Genomic DNA, 24,324 nt, shown 5'->3' with positions numbered 1-24,324 from the left:
TAAAATCTCAGCTTTTTCCAGTTTATCTAAAAGTAAAGAGTGTTTTAATTTTTTTAACTCTCCCTGCATCAGGTAGTGACTCCAGTTTCTCTAACATTCAACGAAAGTGTCATAACTCTAAAAATAATAATAAGGTGAAAGTAACTAAAGTCCACACACACTTGGATGTGTGATCTGTGTGTGGCTGCACAGTGAGGTCGCGGTTTGCTCACTCACTTCACGGCGATCCCCTGTTCGATCCCCCGTTCGAGGCACGGAGGCCTGAATGGATCTGCAGTGTTGCTGATTTACAACCTGCAGGTTTCAGTGCAAACGACTTCTTCTCACTTCGCTGCAGGACTATTCCAGACAAGCCAGAACGCCGCCCCGTTACAACACGCGGGCTTTACGGTATGGAGAGAAGCGTTTTCTCAGCCTATAGTAGGACTATAAGTGTCCTGCGACCACAGGCTTTTCCTCTCCATGTCTAATTCCTGTGTTGTGCCCGCGGCTTGTGTGTGATGGAGGCTGGACAGCTGGCTGCAGGACTCCAGGAAGCCTTTCTGCCGCAGCTGTCTGCCAAGGTAACCCCACAGTCAGATAAAAACACCCGAAAGCTGCTCACATTACTGGAGGAAGTCCAGCGTGCATGTCACCACGAACACTCACTTGTATCATGGCTGTTGGGCTTCATTTCTTCTGCGCTGAAAGATATACACATAGTCTCTGTGTTGCTTTTCAATAACAGGAATGTTACAGAAAATCTGTAAGCAGCTGTAGCTCATATGGTTGCATAGGTCATTGCTGGTGGTTTACTCATTTATAACTTGATGTGCAGTTTTCCTTTTAGTTCGTAGTTTTTACAGAATGCGTCACAATGAAAGTCAGACCATGGAGGGACAAGTTTTACAACAAGAAAAAGTCTCCTGGTCAGAAGAAAAAGACCAACAGGTGATGAAGGCCTGTTCTACCAGAACAGGTGTCTAACAACCATGCAGTGCAGGGATCAGTAAACGTCAATGATTGACTTCTATTCTCTAAAGTTGTGTCCTGTCAGTGTAAAAAGAAGCTCTGCAGCCTGTTTCCGAGGAGGTCAAACTAAACATTCACAGAGGGATCGATGACAGTGACTGAGGGTAATCCAGCAAGTGGATCATGATTCCAAAAGCAGCCTCCAGGTTCAAGCGGGACTACAGGTTTTTCCAAATTGCACCAGGAACTCTTAGATAAAAGATTAACAGGACTTCTGTAACGAGGAGCTCGGAGCCACTGGACACGCAACTTTAAAAAAAATACTTTGTCTCCATGGAAACAGGCAAAAATGCAACTTTTTGGAAATGCTCCATGGAAAAGGAGGAAATCTTTTTGGAAAACTTTTCCTAAGGTGGAACTTTTCAGAAACGCTGTGGCTCCTTCATGATGTAAACGGGCAAAAACGACTTTCTTGAAAAGTGCACATGCACATGCTCAGTAGAGACAATCAGAAATATGTTTCCTCCGTGGTGTCATGACTCCCAGTCCATATCCTCCTGGGACTTGGTACTTTTATTTTGACAGTCACAATAATAACAATCCAACTTGCCCGTCTGTCCACTAGAGTGTCCGTGTTCTCTCATTGTTAATGTTTAGAGCGGATTGTTCTCTGCTGCATGTTTCATTGGTTTCATCACAAAAACAACCAACGGCACCCACTAGAGGCCCGACATGAAAACTACATCATTTTCATCGTTTCTGCCATTTCCGTGGAAACGGACATTGGGTTCAAAACATCACCATGTAACTGCAAACCTGTGAAAAATGAAAACTCAAAAACGATGCGTTTTCACTTGAAAACGTTGTCGTGTAAAACGTGACCCTCGTCTCCAGTGGCATCAACCCCGTAGTGACCTGACAGCTCGCAACGTGAGCACAACTATCTCGTTTTAACGGTTTATTTTTCCCACAAACAAGGTAAAACGGGTGATTTGACAAAGCAGCTTACTCATTTGATTACATTTTTTTTACATTATGCGGCGCTAACCGTCTGCTGGCTGGAGATATGTCCAATCCATTTACAGAGCATTAGTATTTCCATAAACGTCCTCGAAGTGCTGTGGAAGTCAAAATTAAATTATAAACTCGTGTATGAGTCTACTCCTAACCCTTTAGACACTATTTAGTGTCCCAGTTCTTTGAATACAGCCAGCAGGCCGTGTGATTTGGGCTCCAGCGTGCGGAGGCGTGATAAGGTGGGTTTATTTAACGGCGACCTTGAGGACTTTCCACTGAGAACAAATGAGGCTGTGTGAGTTTGTGGCGTCAGAAAACTGTGATAAGCTGCTTCTGCCACACAAGAGGACGACCCTCCACACCGAGACCTGGACTGAGTCCTCCTCCTGCTGGGACTGCTCCTCCTACTCATCTGCTCCTCCTCCTGCTTTTACTGCTCCTCCTCCACTTCCTCCTCCTCCTCCTCCTGCTCCTCCTCCTCATCTCCTCCTCCTCCTGCTATTACTGCTCCTCCTCCACTTCCTCCTCCTCCTCATCTCCTCCTCCTCCTGCTATTACTGCTCTTCCTCCTCCTCATATCCTCCTCCTGCTATTGCTGTTCCTCCTCCTCCTCCTATTCCTCCTCCTCCTGCTTCTCCCCCTCTTCTTCCTCATCTGCTCATCCACCTGCTATTACTGCTCCTCCTCTTCATCTCCTCCTCCTCCTGCTATTACTGCTCCTCCTCTTCTTCCTCCTCCTCATCTCCTCCTCCATCTGCTATTACTGCTCCTCCTTCTATTCATCTCTTACTGCTATTACTGTTCTTCCTCCTCCTCACCTCCTCCTCCTCCTCCTACTGCTTCTGCTCCTCTTCCTCCTCACCTCCTCCCCCTCCTGCAATTATTGCTCCTCTTTCTCCTCATCCTCCTCCAACTATTACTGCTTCTGCTCCTCTTCCTCCTCACCTCCTCCTCCTCCTGCCATTACTGGTCCTCCTTCTCCTCATCTCCTATTGCTATGACTGCTCTTCCTCCTCTTCCTCCTCCTCCTCCTCCTGCTTCCGCGACACATCGTCTCACAAGAAGACACCCACCACACAGAGACTTTAACTAAGTCCTCTCTTGTTACCTCTCCTCCTCCTCGTCTCCTCCTCTTCTTCTTCCGCCACCTCCTCTCCTCTTCTTCCTCACACACACACACACACACACACACACACACACACACACACACACACACACACACACACACACACACACACACACTGGACAGAAAAGTTGACATATAATTAAAAAACAAACTGTGCAAACCTGTACTATAAGAATACACACAGCAGTGCCGACAGCAGAATACCAACATGCGCATTGAAAAACAAACAGTGCGAGTCCAGATATAAATATAATGCACCCCCCTCCTCCTCGTGCCCCCACCCCTCCTCCCCCCGCCCGCTCCTGAACTCCTCTCCTGCGCGCGGCTCTCCCTCTCAGTTGAGTTTGGACTGGATAGGAGCAGACATGTCTTCTCTCCTGCACAGAGCGTTTCTCCTGCTGTTTCTCTACTTCTGCCTGCTCGACTGCAGCGGTGAGTTCACGCACATTTAACGCTTTTTCTTTAAAAAAAAAAAAAAAGAAAAAAAAAAGTTGAAGGCTGGAGTTTGAATGAGAACGCTGCGTCTTCCTTCTTTTCGCTCCTCATCATTGCGCACCGTCCCTCCTGCTTGTTAGCGAGTCATTCTGCTGTTTTAAACGCTGGTTTGCATCCAGTGACACAAGTGCGTTCACATCTTCACCTTCGCTCCAGTTTCTCTCCCACAGCCTCAAGTCTCGTCCTTTCATATTTCCTCCCAAGGTGGAGTTAATTACTCCGTAATTGACGCACGCACGCGCCACGCGCGCGCCGCATGCGAATATTTGCCCTTAAGTTCGGTGCAACAGGGTGTGGAGAAGTGATTCACGCTTTAACGGGACTGCTGCAGAAGTTTATGTGAACCGCGGGAGCAGATTTTAGAGGAGTCCCGGTTCCCCAGACGGGAGTCAGACTCTCCAACTAAAGTCTCAGTGTGATAAAAGAAGCTGGTTCAGGGACGTTGACCTGCGTGTCATGTTAACACTGTTTCTGCCGTTTTAACAAACAAGAGGTTTGCATCGGAGTTCTGCTTGTAGTGTTGCAGAAAACATTGAGTTAGGAGTTTAGGAGAGTTTGTCTTTCATTATTCCAAGGACAAGCAGCAATATGTGACTGTTTTCGGTTATTTGCTTTCCCCTCTGCTGTAAAGGTTTGATGGCTTCTCCTCCTGAAGCTGAATTTCAGGTATTGTTTGTTTGTTTTAAGGAGTTGTCTCGTTGGTGTGACCTTACGTTACAAAACTCTAAGTAAACCCTGAAACCGGTCGGCTGATGGGCTGAAAATGGATTATTATTCACCCATTAAAGCTGTGGTGCTGCTTATCATCGCAACCAATTGGAATCACCAGTCAAGTTTGATTTAAAACCTGATGGAAACATAAACACGTGCTATTTCAAATGGCCTGGGGGAACTGTAAACTTTAAACTTTGTGCTTAGTTCAGTCATTTCTATTTGTATCCTGATGTTGGGTTTTGGATGATGGGTTGGACAACATTTTCGGATGATGTAATTGGTTATTGCACTTTTCTTTTCTTTTCTTTTTTTTACAGATTTATGGTCAGTGTAATTGAATTTGTTGAATTGTTAATGTATTGGACTAGATATGAACAGATTTGTGAGTTAATGTGTGGCAATAGGAATAAGTTCAGTTACAGTACTCTCCGCTGTGGGTTTATGTTTTCATATTCATCTTCAATTTAAGTGATTTACCAAGTCAAACCTGAAATGAACATAATGCAATGGTAAGTCTGCTTTCTGAACATTTGCTTGTATATTTTAAAGGAACTCATTTTCCCGCTCCCAGTAAACATCTCCCGTCCTTCCTGCCGCAGCCTCTCACAACAGGACAACACTCACTCTGTTCGGACCTTATCCCTTTTTTTTTCCTCTTAAATCCCTGTTTATTACTCCATCAGCCTTGTCTTAATTGGGTTACCTCTATTTAATCCTCATCTCCCCTCTACCTCCTCCAGAGACAAAGTAAAGCTGTCTGTTTTAGGATTAGGTCTGATAAAGACCCCCGGCCCACCGAACGCCTCCCAAACCAGCCCTCTGTCTAAACTGACCTCCCCCCTAATGGGCCTTGAAGGGCACTCGCTTCAATGCAATTTGTGGCTAAAAGCATTTCTCCGGCATGGAAATGAGAGGGAGAAAGAAAACTCGAACATGTAGCCGGGGCTGATGCAGTGTAAGCGGGCCCACTATTGATTCCTGAGTCCTGTGTTCATCAGTGTGATGGTCATGTTGTGTTAGAAGAATGAGAAAGCGCTCCGGGAAGTGTGTCGGGGCAGTAAATCTGAGCAGCGGAGCTTTTTACGATGACATTTACAGAACAGAGAGTAGACGCCACGGACGGGCTCTTTTTTTCCTTCTTTTTTTCAGTCTGAGCCGTTATGAAATATTTTTTAACCAAACAGCAGTTTATCCTTTCGTGCATTCGGGGGCTCGGAGGGATCCTTAAACCCCCGCTTTCTTTGTGTCTGAAATGTCTCTGGCAATCAGAACACTGACAGGCGACCCTCTTAAGTAGACGTAACTACTCCTGACCCGCCTCGCCCTCCGCAGGCTTATCGGGTCGAGCTCGTCCTCGCCAGAAACTGCTGTTTGTTCTCCAACTCTCAACACCATGCACTGTGCAAGAAGATATATGACGTGACAGCTCCTCTGACAGAGAAGCCTTAAACACCAGAAGCGCCTCCTGGTGGTGGGTTGTGGAATCTTAACATGTTGAAGATGGTAGATCAGAAGTGCCCGGGATATTTTAGTTCAGAGGCCACGAATGGCTCAATTACATCTCGAGTGGACCGGACAGGTAAAATAAAGCCATAATAACCTTTAAATGTAAAGTTTTTCTTTATTGTAGTTCAGAGAATATGTGATGAAAATGTCTATTGTTTCACAAAACCAAACAATTACTACAGAAAATGACTCCAGTCTCGATCAGGAAGACAATTTCAATGATGCAAACTGCAGTGAAGTGTCAACAAAACTTCTATAACTGTTGCATTATGGGTGTTTTTCACACTGACAGCACGGCTTTGACACTAATGCTAGTTGGCTATCTTTCATGGCAGCATCACCGACACTGAGACCAGCTCAGGTCTCAGTGTCGTGTTGTGTCTGTTTATCTTTGGAAATTTGTTTACAAAGAATCTATAAATATTTTCTTTAAAATTTTAGCAATTTTCTTGGTGGTTTGGGCTGGATTGGAGCCTCTTGCCATCCAGGTTTTGGCTCATGGGCCTTAAGTTTGACACCCGTTTAGACAACTGCTGTCATTTTATTCAGATCACTTTGGTTTTAATTTGAAATTTGATGCTGTAAAAACTGGACAACATGTCATGATTAACTCCTGATCAGGTGTTTTTTTTATAATGGAGGCTTGACAACAACTATGATCCTCTACCTCAGACCACAGGAAGCTGCCTGTTGTACAAAATTAAGACACTTAAACTACAATATCAGATGCTCTGAAGTCTTTGCATGGTTGGATAATTACACATTATTTTAGTCTCATTCTTGAACTTCTTTCCTCACTCTCGGATTAGATTGTTTTCGTGCTTATCATGTTATTAATAGTCCTTCTCCTTCACTTTTTATGCATGTAAAGTGGCGTCAGTGAGTCATGAGGTACCCCGGAGAGTCCGTCGGCTCTGGTAAATAATCGCCGGGCTCCCTGACCTTTCCTTCATCCGTCTCGGTGGCTGAGTGCCTGGGAATGCCCGCACTGCCGCTGGGTTTGTCTGGGATGCAGCAGGAAGTGTGCAGCTGTTGGCCGCAGTTGTCCGTGTGGGATTAGAGCATTTGAGTGATAGCCCGGCATGGCAGCCATATAATCTAATGTATTGGCTCATTGTTTTCATTAAAGAGAGTGTGCTGTTTGATCCCTGCAGTGTTGCACGGATGCTAATTCATGATAAACAATCAGATATAATAATACGGGCCATTGCATTAACTTTTATTTACTTTGGACATTCAGGCTTGTTTCCCATCCATTCAACAGTATTGACATTGACACTTTTAAGATCTTAAATCCTTCATTTAATTGGATTTATCTTTTTGGTGCGTGTTGAGAAGACTCTTCAAATTACTGTGACCTGCTCCTGAACTTGGCTGAATTACTTAATTAATTGTAATGATTGATTTTTATTGATTTGTGCAAATATTGATCGATTTGAAGGAAAATCTTGAGATTATTTCCTTAAAAGGCATTTTCAACTCCAGTTGCTGTAACTTACAACAGCAACATTTCAAGTGAAAACATAATTTTGGGGTTTTTGTTACAGAAAAATTTACACGTTTTCAAAATTATATCTGTTTCCACAAAAATGGCAGAAACGCTGATTGTTTTCATGTTGGGTCACTAGTGGGCGCTGTTGTTTGTTTTTGTAATGAAACCACACTCACAGGCAGCAGAGAACAACGAGCTCTAAACATTAACAACGGGAGAACACAGACATTCTAGTGGACAGACCACCAAGTTGGATTGTTATTGTTGTGACTGTCAAAATAAAAGTACCAAGTCCCAGGAGAATATGGACTGGGAGTCATGGCACCACGAAGGACACATTGTTCTGATTGTCTAACGACTGAGCATGTGCAGAAGATTTCTTTACTTCGGCCATGGATTTTCAGAATAGCTGGGTTCTCTTCTGTTTCCATGGAGACAGAGTTGGAGCGAATCGAAAAGTTCCAACTTCAGACCCGTTTTTCAAAAAGCTGTGTTGTCAGTGACTCCGGGCTCCGTCGTTGTGTCGACGAACCCCCACAAATGCAACAGAGTTTTCAGGTTTTGCTTGAAAACACGTAAAGGAAGATGAAATCCGGCTGCTGCGTTTCGGCTGCGCGTATCAGAGAAACAATTTTCCTGGAAACTTTTTGGTGTTTGTTGTTCTAGCGTGTAGTTCAAAGCCTGCGTTATGCTCTGAAGATCCAAGACGTGTTTTAGAAAATCAAAGCTGCGCTGACATCCACCCTCACTCCTAAACTGAAGGCTTTTCAGGCCCTCGACTCGCATGCTGAAGCGCGGCTTTATGCCCAGCAGCTGCCTCTGTAGTTTGATCCCCGGCCTTCAGGGAGGGAATCTCTCTTATCGACTACCTTTCTGGAGCTGAGGAGCGGCCCCAAAACATCCTTCACTTGTGTGTTATTCAAAGCACATCATTCAACACCGTGGAAAATCCATCGAGTGAGCAATCCAGATTAGAGACGATGGAGAAGAAGTAGTTGGTTTTTTTTTTTTTAGGCAAACCCGATGGAGAAGAGGAATGGTGTGAATCACTCATGAGAGAAGAAAGAAACATCCTCGTGCATCTACGGGTAGAGGAACTTGCCATGGAGCTGTGCCAAAACTCTTATCACCCACTGAGCTGGAAACTCCAATGATGTCTCCACCACCGCTGCAGGGTTTCTTTTCATACTTTAAAAAAATGTTGCAGGCCTCCACATTGGAGGTTTTTTTTTCTGCAGCAGTGGTAGAATGGTTTTTTTAAAGCTTTGTTGGATCACAGATATTGGCTTTGGCTGCTCTGCTTGCACAACATTGATTATTTTTGCATGCGGGACTAAAGCAGCGGGGAGGCTGTGGCTGGTGGGTTTTTTTTGGTTGTAATTCTATTTCTTGCTATACAACAATGTCTGATCTTGACTATGGACCTGAACTGTTGAGCAGTTTACTGCTACCCAGCTTGTAAACTGTGTCCCCGTCGTGACAGAGAAATCAGCGGCAGTGGCAGCGTTTCAGAAAAGTTGCATTTTGCCCTGTTTACACAACGAGGAGCCGTGAGAGTTTTCAAAAAGTTACATTTTCAACCTGAGCATCATTGTCATGTAAACGGACCCTCAAAACGCACCAAACGTTCATGTTTTCACTTGAACACGTTGTGAAAATGAAATCTGAGACAATAGCTGAGACACCAGTGACGCTTACTAGCATTAGCCTCAGAGCCATGCTGTCAGGGTGGTTGTAAAAACACCCATAATGCAACAGTTATAAGAGAAGTTCTTTTGGACATTTCACCATATTTTGCAGCAGGTTTCATTAAAATGGTGTCGTTCTCTCTACAATTTGTTTGTTTTGTGAAAACATAGACATTTTCATCACATATACTCAGCGGCACAACAAAGACAAACTTTAAAGGTTAAAATTAGGGATGTCCCGATCCGATCGGTAGATATCGGATCGGGGCCGATATTAGTGATTTGTGAGTGATCGGGGATCGGCAAATCCAGCCGATCACCCCGCCGATCTAAAAAAAAAAAAAACACGGTCCGCAACGTCACCTAATACCCACAACAACCACGGACTAGAAGCTCCGGTCGAGCTGCAGAAGCTAGAAGCAGGCGGAGCGGGGCCATAGACCTATAAAACTAGAGTTATATATAGTGGTTTATGTGTTTATGTGCAGAAGTCTACTTCTAAATTTCTATGTGGTCTGTCTTCTTCTGCTTTTTTATTGTGTTTGGTGAGTCACAGCGCCCCTAAAGGCCTGGCATGTGTACTACATGCCCTGAAGCCTCGTGTCGAGCCGTGTTCATAGTGAGGTGTGGACGGTTTTTTGGGAGAAGGCCAGGGAGGACAAATATAGTTTTTTCGTCGTGTGGATGTTCCTCAGTTTACAACAACTACTAAAGAGAAAGAGAAGAATTTTGATTCAATAAGTGAGTTTTACAATAATTTCAAGCTAAACAAAGCTTCTGCCAATAGTGCTTTTAGCTTCAGACATCTTAGTTGCTCCAAAAATAGACTATTGAGTATATTTGCAATAACAATGTGAGTATCGGATCGGGAAAGTATCGGTATCCCGATACTCAATTCTGAAAAATCGTATCGGTATCGGGGGCAAAAAAGTGTGATCGGGACATCCCTAGTTAAATATATGGGTTATTATGGCATTATTTTACCCATCCATCCAACTCAGGAGGAACTTAGGCTGTGTGTGGCCCTTGAACTGAAATGAGTTTAGCACCTGTGTATGAAAAGAATGGCTAGAGTTAAAAGAAGGTCATTCATACAGCCAAGATACAACATTTTACCTAAATATAAATACACTGAGAGCAATTCTTCAGTCGAACTTGGTTATGTCAAGGTTGTTTTTATATAGTGTTACTTTATTTGCTCTGAAGCGTGAATATAGGTGCAGGTGGCCACGTTATTAACAAGAAGTGATTTATCTTAACATGCAGTACGGCAATAACATCTCAATATATATATATATATATATATATATATATATATATATATGCAAAGACATATAATGAGATCGTAAAGGTCTTTGTCTTAAAACGAGGCTTTCACTGGTAGTAGTTTAGTCTTAAGCAGATTTGGCCAATAGTCTGTAAACTGTGTCCAGGCGGAATTGGCCATCTGTACATGACGTCCCTTCATATTTAGAAGGCCCATCTGTGGGACACATGGCACTCTCCCGGGCCATAATCCAAGTCTTGGCGGCAGTCCCACGAGTACCAGAGGGAGAGACAAGAAAAAACCCTCCAGCATGGCCTTCATTGAGAAACCTTTCCTCCCTGTCTTTGGTGTGCAAACAGAGCTTACCCAGCAGCTGCACACACCTGACGCCCAACACATTCTGCTGTGTGTGTGTGTGTGTGTGTGTGTGTGTGTGTGTGTGTGTGTGTGTGTGTGTGTGTGTGTGTGTGTGTGTGTGTGTGTGTGTGTGTGTGTGTGTGTGTGTGTGTGTGTGTGTGTGTGTGTGTGTGTGTGTGTGTGTGTGTCTGTGCGTGCATGCGTGCATGCGGGCAACAAGCTGGAGCTCACTTTACAGAGAAACCCAACACCACAATGGTCTCTGCCTCCTTCCCGCCTTTTTCTGAGCGGTGCCCCCCAAACTGTGTCTGCTCACGCACCTCTCTCATGCCCTCGTCTGTGGCTTTTGTTTTTTTTTATGGTGTGTAGAGCAGCGGATGGAGCCTGGGAATATTTACTCTGTTCTTGTTGTCGTCAACATGAAAGCGGAGGATTGCCTCGCAGTCATAGCAAACAGCTCATCATTGTTTAAACCTGCTTTAATCCACTTTTAACCAAAAACAAATTCTTTATATTAAATTATTCATTGAAGTTCAACTCGGGCCGCGCTTACAAGACGTTTTCAAGTGAAAACGGAAAACATTCGTTGCATTTTGGGATGCGTTCACACGACAACGGTGCTCGGAGTCACGGGAATCACAACTTTTTGACAAAGATCCATCTTCATGGAAACAAGTGAAAACACAACTTTTTGAAAACGCTTTTGACTCCATCTCTATAGAAATGAGAGGAAAACACAACTTTCTGAAAAATGTCAGTCTCTGTGGAAAAGGCTATCTTTTGAAAACGTTCCCACTTTCGCTCGCTGAAAACGCAACTTTTCTGAAACGCTGCTGCTGCTCATGAGCACCACGGTCGTAGTAGCTAGTTGTTCTGCACATGCTCACTAGAGACCATCAGAAAAAGTTTCCTCCGTGATGTCATGACTCCCAGTTCATATTCTCCTGGGACTTGATACTTTTATTTTGACAGTCACCTTAAAAACAATTAAACTTGATGGTCTGTCCACTAGAATGTCTGTCTTCTCCCATTGTTAATGTTCAGAGCAGATTATTCTCTGCTGCATATGTGTGTGTGGTTTCATTCTAAAAACAAACAACAGCGCCCACTAGTGACCCAACATGAAAACTACACCATTGTCAGGGTTTCAGCCATTTCCGTGGAAACAGACATCATTTTGAAAATGTGGAAATGCAAAACCTTTCTGAAACAAAAAACCCCCCAAATTTAGTTTTCACTTGAAATGTTGCATAAAAGCAAAGTTACAGCAACTGGAGTTGCTGAACAAACAACTCCTGGCCTGCCCTCGTTTTCAGCCATTCTGCTGTTCCCGTGTAAATGGACATCTTTTCAAGACATTGTCGTGTAAACGTAAAACATTTCTCAAACATGAACACCAAAGCAATGCGTTTTCCCTTGAAACCTTGTCGTGTAGATGTGGTCTCAGTGTTGATGTAGGATCTGTTTTGTCCACATTGAAGGCCTGACCGAGAACAACGTCTCGGACTCTGTTGTCACTCCTCCATTAAGACCCAGAATGTGACTAACTTGACCCGGCACGCAGCTCGTCCAGGGTTGTTGATCATAATTTGCTTCAAAATGACTGAGGATGAAGTGTGGTTACTCCTGGTGGGTGGAAAGCACAGACTCCAATCTTCCATCCCGAGGCGTTGAGGCGTGTATGAAATGTGACCACAGGACTACGTCACCGGTTCCAGGTTTCACTCATATCTCCGAGTCTGAGCCCCTGTAACTGATACGAGACACTTTTCTCCTGTGAACAAAGGACATGCCACCATGATTCCTTCACGTTTGCTGGAGGCTCCCCCTCACACCGCGCCATTGTCCTGAGGAATGTCAAATCCTGATTATTCCCTTTGTGTGTGTCGGTGTCACCTGGAGAAGACCTGCAGGGTCTCCAGAATTATATTTAGTGTCGCACTTACCTCATCGACCGGATTGGGTTGCAGAGTGATCGCATGAGCTCGGATGAGGAGGGTAACAGAGTAGTAAATGGTGCAGGGATGGTCTGTTTTCCTGACATGTCGGGACACTGAGGCCACCTGAACACCTGAGAGGGACGGAGATGGATGATGACAGCAACCAGAAGTTAGACACATGAGACAGTCCTCCAGGCTGCAGATAGGAGGAGATGCTTCTAGAGGACTAATTACTAATATGTGACAATATCAAACTATCAACAAGCTTTTTTCCACAAACAATAGATCAAAATCTGCAACGTGTACATGAAGTGAGTTGCATATATTAATTGGTCATAATCTGCACATAATATGTCAGATTTGGTTCACTTATCGGACGATGACATTTTGAAACTTTTTGAAAAAGTCTCTGTGTTAATGAGGAAAAAAATCTCTTTTTTTTTTGCTTTTTAAAATTTTTACAAATGAACTGGTGACAGATAAACTTAAAGACCTTTATATAAATAGGTAATTAAACATAAAGCACATTGTTGCACAAAGTTGAGAAACATTTATTTTTTTTAACCGAATCACCACAATCCACAGGGTCATATTTTCCAGCTTTTCAACACTTTCACATGATCTTTTTCCACAGCTTTTCCTTGGTTTTCCTCCATTGCAATATTGGATCATAGGAGCTGCATTCAGAATCTGCTGTGTCTGTGTGAGCTGAACTGGCTCCGCCCACACATGCCCATCTTGGGAAGAGGAGGAAGTACTTCCTCTCGTGGTGCCATGTGCCAGAGCAGAGCTGCCTAATTGAGGGAGGAGTCAAAGGGAGGGCCTACCTTGATTGGGATTGGCTAAACCCCTGATGACACTATATAGGGTTTGATTTCTGATTGGCTGGTTGGAGCAACACACTTTTTAAAATCAGAAACCAGCCAGGGAGAGAGGACAGACTGTCTTCTCTTCTGGTCATTCCAGGTATGGAGACGATTATTACTGTGGGAAAACCAGTAGATAGTGAATTTGACATAATATGACCCCCTCAAGAGGACCAAGTGACCCTCCCACTAAAAACTGAACTTAGGACAAAAGAAAAGAATAAAGGAAGAAAATTTTTAAAAAGAAAAGTAAATAAATTGATTAATAGATAGTAGAGGGAGGAGGGATTAGTCGGGGGCAGAGTGTTCAAGGAAGTAAAATAAGTCAGAACAATTAGAAACAACTTTTCGACAACGCTCCGACTCCATCTCCATGGAAACACCTTTCCAGTCAAATGGAAAAACAATCCAATAGGGTTGTTCGGTATACCGGTACTGTTTTGGAATCGCGGTACTGATGCATTTAAAATGATACTATACTGGGCCCGGCTGGTACCGGTATCTTTTTTTTTTTTTTAAGTCGCTGCGGAGCGTCACTGTGTTGTAATTTGCACCGCGGAGAGTCGTCAGTCTCTCTGTGGGGGAAGCGTCGGCGGCCTGCTCCGCTTTCTGACTTGTTTTGGATGTTTTGAACAATCGAAAGTGCGGAAAACAGCGCTCCGCTTTCTTTTCTTTTCTTTTTTTTTTTGCACTCCGGTTTCTCCGAGAGGGGGTGCGTGAGCGCTCCGACCCGAGATACACAACTGATTAAGCGCTCCATATTCGACCTACACAACTTCAAAATAAAAGTCAAAACAACATATTTTCAAAACAATTTTCTTCCAAAAGAGAGAGAGAGAGAGAAGGAGAGAGAGAGAGAGAAGGAGAGAGAGAGAGAGAGAGAGAGAAGGGAGACAATGGCTGCTGATACATCCACAAGGCCGCAACTTGTAGAAAAAACAGGTGTGAGAAGTGCTGAGCACTCAAATGTCTCCATCAACACCAAAGCACCACTGTACAAAGTGTTTGAGAACATGTCTGGCCAAAGGGTGGAAACACTACTAACCTGCTAAACACCTGAAGGACAAACACCCAGACCTGCATAAGGAGTTCAAAGAATGACAGGTTGAACAAATGCCTCTGAATTAAGCTATTATAAATATATGTAATAAATAATGTAAAAGAATAAAATATCAAAATATTTTATTTTTGCCATTTAATGTTATAAAGGTTACTGCATAGTAACATACTATTTAAAGACATTGGTCCTACTTAGGACAGGCTGGATCTAATGACATTCTTTGTGTTCTGTTTTTATTTGGAAAAGTATTGAAAAGTATCAAAAGTATCAAACTACATGGTGGTATCGGTATCGATACCAAAATGTTGGTATCGTGACAACACTAAAATCCAACTTGATCGTCCGCCCATATGAATGTCCGTGTACTTCTATTGTTAACATTACAAAAACAGCCAACAGCACCAACTTATGGCCCAACATGAAAACTACATCTATTCAGCATTGCCGCTGTTTCCATGGAAACAGCATTGCCGCTGTTTCCATGGAAACGGACATAGTTTTCCAAACGTTGCCAGGAACTTTTCCGAAACAAAAACGCAGAAATTTAACATTTTGAATTAAAGCAGCAATTTAAATACAACTTTTAGCTGCAGGTGAAATTTAAAAGAATACGTTGATTTTCCATACTCCTGTCGAGTTAATTATTTGTATTTAGGATTAGGATTTGTACTTCCAAATAACTCATTTTTCCTTTTTTTAGAGTTAATTGGTTTGAGGGTTTTAGATATTATTCTAGGTTTTATGGCCAATCAGATGGAGCCAAATATGCTGATATGTTGAGCAATGCACAGGTTTGTATTGGAATGATGATAAATTTATGATCAATGATGGAAATTGGAGCACCTGAATACACTGTCATGACATAGGGCCACAACTATATACTGTTAGGAGACAATCACATTTTTGTATAAATTTATACCACAGGGAGGCAATAAAATACTTAGTCAAATGCATTTTTCATCACACAATTAGAGAAATATCCTGTATCGGTAATTACGCCTCTCCAGATGTAGCGGGAGCGCCGGTGACGCCTGGCGCGGTGCCAGTCGGCCGCCTGTCACATAAACTTGCATTCACATCTGTTAAGTGAAAATGAAATCGGCGCAGGCCGACTTTGATGGTAAAGACATCGCACACACTCGCGTTCGGCGTGTGTGCATGTGCAGATGAATATTCATGAGGACCTCGGGGCAAACCAGACCGTCTTTCATGGTGTTTGCCTCGTCCTAATGGGCTGTACCAAGCTGTTGATTCAGGCATCTGCCACTGCTGGTGTTTTCCTCCTGATTCTTTTTATTGGAATAAATCAGTTTACTGTTAAAATGATTTATCAGTCTCGGCGAGCCTGTTCTTGATTGCTTTTACTAACTTTCTTTAAAATCTTCCTTCAGTTAACATCAGAAAACACCATTAACTTCACACGCTTTGCAAAATAAAGTGCATGGATGTGTGTGTGGAGCGGGAACAGTGTCACCGAGGACTTTGTCAGTTCTGTCTGTGAATGTGATCCCAGCAGCCTGAGGCTTGACGTTTAGTGCGGCATTAAGGGCCAGACTTTACTCACATTTCACACTCTGAGTGGGACTCTCCCCTTCAGCTGATTCATTGCGCAGGCTAATTATTTATTATCTCGCCGTGTCGTTGAGTCGCCGGGTCGGCGGGTGTTTGTTTGGCACATTCCCCAGGGGGCAGAAGTCTTTGTTTAAGTGTCTCTCGGGAGCGGCGGGAGAGGCCGCGAATAAACCGCATGAAGAAAATCAACAGCAACTGTTTAACAGACGCTGGAATTTAACTTGGAGGCTTTTTCACGCTTTGCAAAGTTATGTAGAATTTGTGATTAGCAGTTAGACAATGAAATGTCAGAAAAAGTCTTATAAGACCAAAAGTGACAAATTGATAATGCGGCAATAACTTCTTTTTAAATTTTATATTATTAAAAACTTAAGAAAATATGCTGGCTCCTTTGGAAACGGTGTTATTGTGCATCACTTGTTTCAGAGTTTATAGAACAAAAATCATTTTAACCTCATTTAAGCTGTCTATATGTCGTATTAACAGTATTTCATGAAAACAAATAATGTTCACAAATATTTTCCCGCTCACTACATCTATCTTACAATTATCCATGTTGCTCATCACTGGTATATAAATGAGTTATCTTAAGTTTGTCTTAACATCTTAGGATATTTACAGTAGTTGTTAAGCATTCGAATCTGATCAGTAGTAGTTCAGCCGTAAGTGGATATTTTTTGTGTCAAACCAATAAACTTTATTGAAGAAGCCCTAAAGATGGCAGATCGTCAAAGTTTTAACCACAACGACAAAACTCAAGGCTTAGCCTACTAACAACCAGCCGATTGCTGTCATTCCACATGTTCATGTCCCATCCACACATAGAATCCTGTATTTATCAAGCTTGAATATCTGTGGTTTTGTCAAGTTATAGAAAAAAAAAACACGGCTCTGATGCAGCGAATGTGACGTCCATTCATCCGTTCATCCATTCTGCTTCAGTGCTGCAGGTATGGGGGTTGAGCGTATCCAGCCTGGGCAGGTAGCCAGCCTCAACATGACTTCAACAACTTATTGAGAGTTTGTTATACAAGGGGCTGAGACCGCGTTTTACACAACAGTATTTCAAGTGAAAATGCATCGTTTTTAGATTTAGGATGATTGTTATTGTCCATCGACTGGGCATGTGCAGAACAACTGTTTACTTCAGACATGGTGCGCATGCACAGCAGCAGCTTTTTAGAAAAGCAGCGCTTTCCCCCGTTTACACAGAGACGGAGTTGGAGCGTTTTTATAAAGTTGTATTTTCAGTTGCTCGTAGCAACATTGTCGGGTAAACCGAACCCAAAACACCACAACAGTTTTCTGTTTTAGAGGAACTGAGACTTTGACATCAAAACTTCAAAACAAGCAATTTAGAGATTTTAGGTTTGTTGGGAAATAAAAATCAAAAATGTACATTTTGAAATGTGCAAATACGTAATAACAATCGCTATTTAACTGTTTCATGGACACTGGTATTCACTCACTCACTCACTCACTCACTCACTCACTCACTCACTCACTCACTCACTCACTCACTCACTCACTCACTCACTCACTCACTCACCCACCCACCCACTCACTCACTCACTCACTCACTCACTCACTCACTCACTCACTCACCCACCCACTCACTCACCCACCCACCCACCCACCCACTCACTCACTCACTCACTCACTCACTCACTCACCCACCCACTCACTCACCCACCCACCCACCCACCCACTCACTCACTCACTCACCCACCCACTCACTCACTCACTCACTCACTCAGACTGTGTAAGGTATCCAGAAAATTAAAAAATGACCAGAAAGCAGTTAAATCAAACTTTGTAGCCATAAACTAGTCGTTGTGTTGCCTGTAGTACTCGTGCAGTACAACCAGCCAATCACAAAGAATCAAACATAAGCATCTTAAAAACACAGTATTGAAGAACTACCAGATAACTGACCCAAACACACACTCGCTGCTCATTTTCTGACTTTTCTACCCCCTTTAAAATCTGAATAAATCCTGGAATGTTCCTTTGAGTGGACATTTACTGGTATCATCATGGTTGGTTACTGTCAACCGGAGACATACAGTATGGAACCAATTGAATTTAATCTCCTACAGGAGTTATATTTTCATGGATAAGCTTTAGTGCTCAGTGTTCTTTTAGACAGCAGGATTCTCCGTTCAGCCACCAGAAGTCGGAGGGTCGGCGTGTGGGAGGAATTTTGCAGATGCCCTGCAGTACGAAGCGCGACGAGCTGAATGTGAATCGGTTGAGATCAAACAAAATGGAAGTGAATCAAAAGTCCCGCGCAGTTTCCAGATAACTTCAGCTTTTTGGGATGGATGTTGAGCTCTCAGTCCTCTGCGGTGATTCCTCCCGGGTTTGTTTGGTTCCTGATGAGGGCTGCGATAACAGCCTTTTGTTTGCAGATAAGAATCAGAGTCTGGAGGGCGATGTCCACGTCGCAGACAGGATTTATTATGGGGGCCGCGACGCAGAGATGGCTTCTGAGGCAATTTAGTGGCTGCCAACCACATCTAGTGTCTTTTGAAGACGAGTGTGATGAAAGCTGTAACGTGATCTACCTCGGCAGCTCCAGTTTAAGGTTTGGAATCTGCCCCGAGGGACGTCTTCAACAACCGCAATTTAAGAATAAAGACGTGTCGAGGCCCCGAGCTGACACCATTCCTGAGTGTCTCTGAGAAAACTGGATTGAAGACTCCCAGAAATACCATCTGTGATTAGTTGAGGATCATAAAGATAAGGCCTGTGGTTTAGCTGTTGGCAGGTTCCGTCCTGAGAGATGCAAGAAGCAGAGTCGACGCAAATCTTTTTTTTCAATATTTCTGCATGTAATGAGATCATTTGAGTTGTTTTCTCTAATTTGTCTTAAACACTACATTTGCACTAAAACCATCAATAAGAATACAATAAAACTAGTTGTAAACAGATTACTTGTTGTTGGAAGACATTCAATTCTATTAAAGAAACTTGACTCAAACCCAAACAGAGACATCGTGCTGAACAACAACAACAACAACAATGGATTATTCTCCTCAGTTGCAGCTTGTATGAAAAATAAAATTGATCTTTGCTACCATGGCCTAATGGTTTTAATGAAACTTGCCATCCAACAGTTTCTTATGACGACTCTGACATTTTGGGCATTTTACACGTTTCAAGTGAAAAGACATCGATCTTGTTTCAGAAAAGTTTTACGTTTGCGTGGCAATGTTGTGAAATGATGTTAGAAAGAGGAGAAACAGTGAAAACGACATAGTTTTCATGTTGGGCAACTAGTGAGTGTTGCTTTATAATGAAACCACACACACATGCAGCAGAGAACAATCCATTCTAAACATTACCAATGGGAGAACACGGACATTCCAGTGGACAGACCATCAAGTTTGATTGTTATTACAGTGACTGTCAAAATAAAAGTACCAAGTCTCAGGAGAATATGGACTACTTGCGCATGTGCAAAAGAAATAATAGCAGTAGCAGCGTTTCAGAAAAGGACTGTTTTCCCTCATTTACATGGAGCGTTTTCAAGAAGTTCCATGTTGAGAGCCGTTGTAAGAATTGTGTTAAATTGGGCCTCATCGCTTTGTGGAGCAGCGATGTCTCTGCGGCTGGAGACGAAAACCTCGCTGACATCAGTTTGTGACAGGAACAGACTCGTCGTCTCTCCACATTAAGAGTCTTTCATTGTGGTTCGGTCATCTGCTGCAGACAGAGCGACCTGGTTGGAGGAAAATGGACGTCTGTCCCGAGCCGCTTGACCTGCTGTGAAAGTGACCCTGACCTCGATAAGCGACTGGAAATGGAGTCCGGACAGCTTTCTTCACTGTCAGTTATAATTTGCTGGAACATTGTGTTTGTTCACTGAAGGAGAAAAGGTCTAACAGTATTACTGCCCTGTGGGTTAAGTGAAGGTCTCCCTGTACGTTCAGATTTCTTTCGCACTATTGTTACAAGAATACAAGAAGTATTTTACAAATGTAATTTTTAAATCGAGTAAACATAAAGGCTTCGCACAGACGTCAGTGCTTCCTGTGTGAAACGTGAGTTAAGACCGTGGAGGAGGGATTAACCCCATGTTTAAGTTGCAGCATGCAATACTTATCTATTATGCAGAAATATTGATATTCCAGAGCCCACCTAGACGTCCATTTAATAATATATTGCACCCGATTTAGCTTCTTGATTCGTGATGTTCTTAATCCGATACCGCATGTGAGCTGGCTGCACACACATAAAGCCCACCCGGCCAAATACAAGAACATTATGAGCGCCAAACTAAGGCTAATGAGCAACTTGCACGCTAAAGAAATGTCTGACTCTGCAGAAGCCCCCTGCAGGGCAGGAGGAGTCATGACGCCGTGGGTTTCCTTCACCTCCAACCAGCTTGACATCTGCTGCCCAGCAGACACCAGGAACACGGATATCGACGGGTCTGAAAAAAACAAAACACAATGACGCTTGTTAAAAGCTGCATGTTGTAGCAGAGCAGTAAACCGTGTTGGAGATCCTGGTCAGTGCAGTCGGCAGCGTCACTTAGAATCGTACATGAAGCCTGTCGTACCCCGCAAGCAGTGATGTTAGTGGTGATCATCATGAATCAACGAGTTCACCTCCAGACCCTGTTGGGTTTGCCGTCTGCACCAGGTCACACGTGCTGTGGATGGATTTTAACAGGCCACATGAAAAGATGTGAATTTCAAATGACTGTTTACACCACGTTTCACATGAAAACACATGAACATCCATGTGTCATGAACATGGATATTTCTACGTTTTCGTTTCAGAATATTTTGGCATTTACAAAGCAACGGCAGAAACGTAGAAGATGATGTAGTTTTCATGTTGGGCCCACGAGTGAGTGTTACGTGTTTGTAGTGAAAGCTCACACACATGCACCAGAGAACAAAACAAAACACTGGGAGGACACAGACATTCTAGTGGATGGACGACCAAGTTGGACTGTTATTACGGTGACTGTCAAAATAAAACTACTAAGTCCAGGAAAATATGGACTGGGAGTCATGACACCACGGAGGTGACTCCGAGCACCGTCGCCATGGAAACGAACACCCAAAACACTACAAAAGTTAATCATTTTCACATCTTCGTCTGCATCTTCTCTTGCGGCCAGAAGAGCAAACTCACGAAACATCAGCAGGCACCGGTTTTCATGCAATGATTAAAACAGCATTTTTGTGCAATCAGTATTCAAACAGGACGCTCTTCTGTAATAATTAACTCCAGTGAGTATTATTCATATCAGCAGTCTCTGAGGAACTGACTTAATCTTAATGAAGAAACATGCACGCTTGTGATAATACAGTTTCAGTTTTATTTAATGTCAAACTTTTGTCTCCCACATTCTTTTGGTTGGTGGAGTCACCACACAAAACAAAGTAATATTCTGCTCATTTAAAAGACAAGATGAGTTACATGCAGATTGTCTTCAGCAGCACATATTTGTTTTGTTCAAAATGAAACTTCTCTGGTTGAATTCACTGGTTATAACATCTCTCTTATCTCACTGACAGACGCAGACATGAAATACGGCCAAATTGCAGCAGTTTTATTTAGTCTGGCACCGAGCATTTATTTGTGATTAATCCTCAATTTCGTCAGCCTGTCATTAGCGATTCGAATGTAGGCCTGATGGACCATTGTGTACATGCTGATTGACCAAAATGACCAGACTGTCGTTCAACACCTTTGGATATTTGATCCTGAGGAAGTTTGGCAGCTCAGTAAATTCAAGGCAGCAGACGATGAGACTCCCTGACTTTTCACCCTGGAAAGCTCTGCGCCTCACACCTCCCATTATGCCGTTCAAATCCCCCAGTTCTTGGGTTACATTGAAGGACGTCTTGAAAAAAACATGAAGTCTTCAGGCCCAAGCTGAGACGACATCATCACTTTTTTTCCCCGAGTCTAACGGTTTGCTGAGGCGCCGTCATGCTCTCCGCGGGGACACTCATGTGTAAAATCCGCGCAGTGGCCCTTTAATGAGAGGCAGTCATGCTCTCAGCAGCGCTGACGGCTTCGTACTGACAGATGTTCTTCACCTCAGAAAACTCTGAGGTGATGAAAGGTGAGCTGATAGTTCCCAACTTCAACCCATGACTTCCTGAAACTCCACTGAATCGACTTATTTTTAATTCAAACTTCAAACTTTGTTCTGCTCTGACTCAGCGCTGTCGCACTTCTATTGCCTCCATGCTCTTCGGTTCATCCCGCCGGGTTTTCACTTGCTGCTTCTTCCCGTCGGTGAGTGGACTCGACCTGCCAGAAGCGTTCACTCAAAGCATTTGATCAACCTGGACGAGTGAAAGCTGTGATTCCAGAAGTGGACTCATCCAATGTGAATGATAATCAGGGTTGTTAAGTCAACCACAGTCTACAAACTTACAAACGTCTAAGATGTAACATGAAATCGTTGTCTTCACATGTCTATTTACATTCTTATAAACATAAAATATTTACATTTGAAGTAGATCCTGTATGTTCAGTACATTTCAAACTCACAGTACTGCTATTACAGCAGTTTTAAGTCGATGTTTTAAGGCGGATATTCTTTTAACTTGGGCCCCGTTTACACGACAATGTTTTGAAAATGTTTCCACAGAGACGGCAGAAACACTGAAAACAGTGTAGTTAGAATGTCGGGCCACTAGTGGGCACTGTTGGTTGTTTTTGTAATGAAACCACACATACATGCACCAACAATGGGCGCTAAACATTAATAATGGGAGAACACTGATATTCTAGTGGACAGAGAAATAAATAAAACTACCAACTACATGAGCTGCAGCAGCATTTCAGAAAAGTTGCGTTTCCCAACATTTTCATGGAGACGGAACGGAGCATTTTCAAAAAAGTTTTCATTTTCAGTGAGTACGAGCATGGTTGTTGTGTAAATGATTCAGGTCTTTAGAGCCTTTTCTGTGTGGAGTTTGCATGTTTCCCAGGAAATGCATTTTGCTTGAATAAGTAAAAACTATATGATTCAATTTACATGAAGATACTTCCACTGTGGCCTACTGAGGAAATACAAAGGAAGAGAAAACTATATGGTTTTACTCCATTTGACTGATGATAAAAACATGTTAAACTCAACATTTCCATATAACAAGGATAACCTCTGAGTTTGTTTAATGTCATATAGCTCACGGATGTTCAGAATTTTGGTCTACAACAACTTAATGTGGTTCTAATGTGAAAAAGTTGCTTTATCTTTGGTCTAATTGTTCTTTATGGCACATTATCTCATGCTGTGTTTGGCAGCACTTCATTCACAGACACTAACACCTGGTTTGAAGTATATAAAGAGGCAGATCCTTGACTTCTCTTCACTATAAACATCAAACTTGTTCCTAATTTGACTGTAGAAATCCCACAAACGGGAAGCACTCATTATCCCGGGGAGTGTTACCTCAGCAGGGCTGCCTGGGAAAGTGTCCGCACTGAATCGCTTCAATTCATTTAGCAGCGTCTCGAACGCACAAAGCACATTTCATTACGGAGAAAACACAGCTTCTATTTGATTAGGCAAGTCCGACCGGAGCACGAGGAGCCCACATCAAAAAGCCTGTTTACAGATTTTAATGCGATCAAAGTTAATGACGGTCCTCGTGTACCGTCTCGCCGCTCGCCGCTAAGCTGTCATGCAGTGACGGTTAAGGACTGGAACGGGTAATTCTCCAGGTCGTCTTAGCTCACAGATCAAGGCCGCTGGCCTCCATCTTTGAACTTGACATTTCAAAAGGGAGAGGATAAAGAGATGCTTAAATATCAAATCCTCCCCGACTCCCTGGGCCCTGATATTGGACACTGTTAAAAGATCAACGGTCTTATCAAAGAAGAGTGTTCTGAGCAGAAGATTTTCCCCGAGTGCTTGTCTCGATAAGTTTATTTATGCGTGTTTCAGCATAAAAAGTGGTGATCTAACCTGTTTTTCAAGGTTGTTCATGCACGGATCCTTCCGATGGGTGAAGTTGTTTTAACCAAACTGCTGTGTTGACCTGGTTGTTCTTAGCTTTCTGCCTGTTGTTGTTTTGTCGTCTTTTTTTCCTTTTTTTCCTCAGAAATGTTCACTTTAGTCAACAAGTATTGATTGTTATTTGGCCATCAAGTAGGATTTCATTCTAACTTCAGAACAATAGAGAGGGTGCAGACTCTGCAGGGGAGTGACGGAGCTGGAAAGTAGCACTTTGATGGCAGTCCTCACCGCACTTTGTCTTCTTCCAGCTGACAACATTTCTTCCAAATGAGAC

General features: G+C 43.1%; 1 protein-coding gene across 1 annotated transcript in view; it reads left to right on the top strand.

The window, feature by feature from the left end:
• Window positions 1-3,459: 3,459 nt before the first annotated feature.
• mcama (melanoma cell adhesion molecule a) overlaps window positions 3,460-24,324 on the top strand; it is a gene marked incomplete at both ends in the record, with an annotated part of 54,384 nt that continues 33,519 nt past the window's right edge. The window contains one exon of the mRNA XM_080483436.1: window positions 3,460-3,526. Within this exon, the coding sequence (XP_080339562.1) occupies window positions 3,460-3,526 (67 nt within the window). The remainder of the gene's footprint in view (window positions 3,527-24,324) is intronic.

The sequence above is a fragment of the Lipophrys pholis genome, assembly GCF_963383615.2.
Source record: "Lipophrys pholis genome assembly, chromosome: 16".
In the NCBI taxonomy this organism is placed as follows: domain Eukaryota; kingdom Metazoa; phylum Chordata; class Actinopteri; order Blenniiformes; family Blenniidae; genus Lipophrys; species Lipophrys pholis.
The sequence above is the reverse complement of the archived record's forward strand: the minus strand, read 5'-3'. Positions and strand labels throughout refer to the sequence as shown.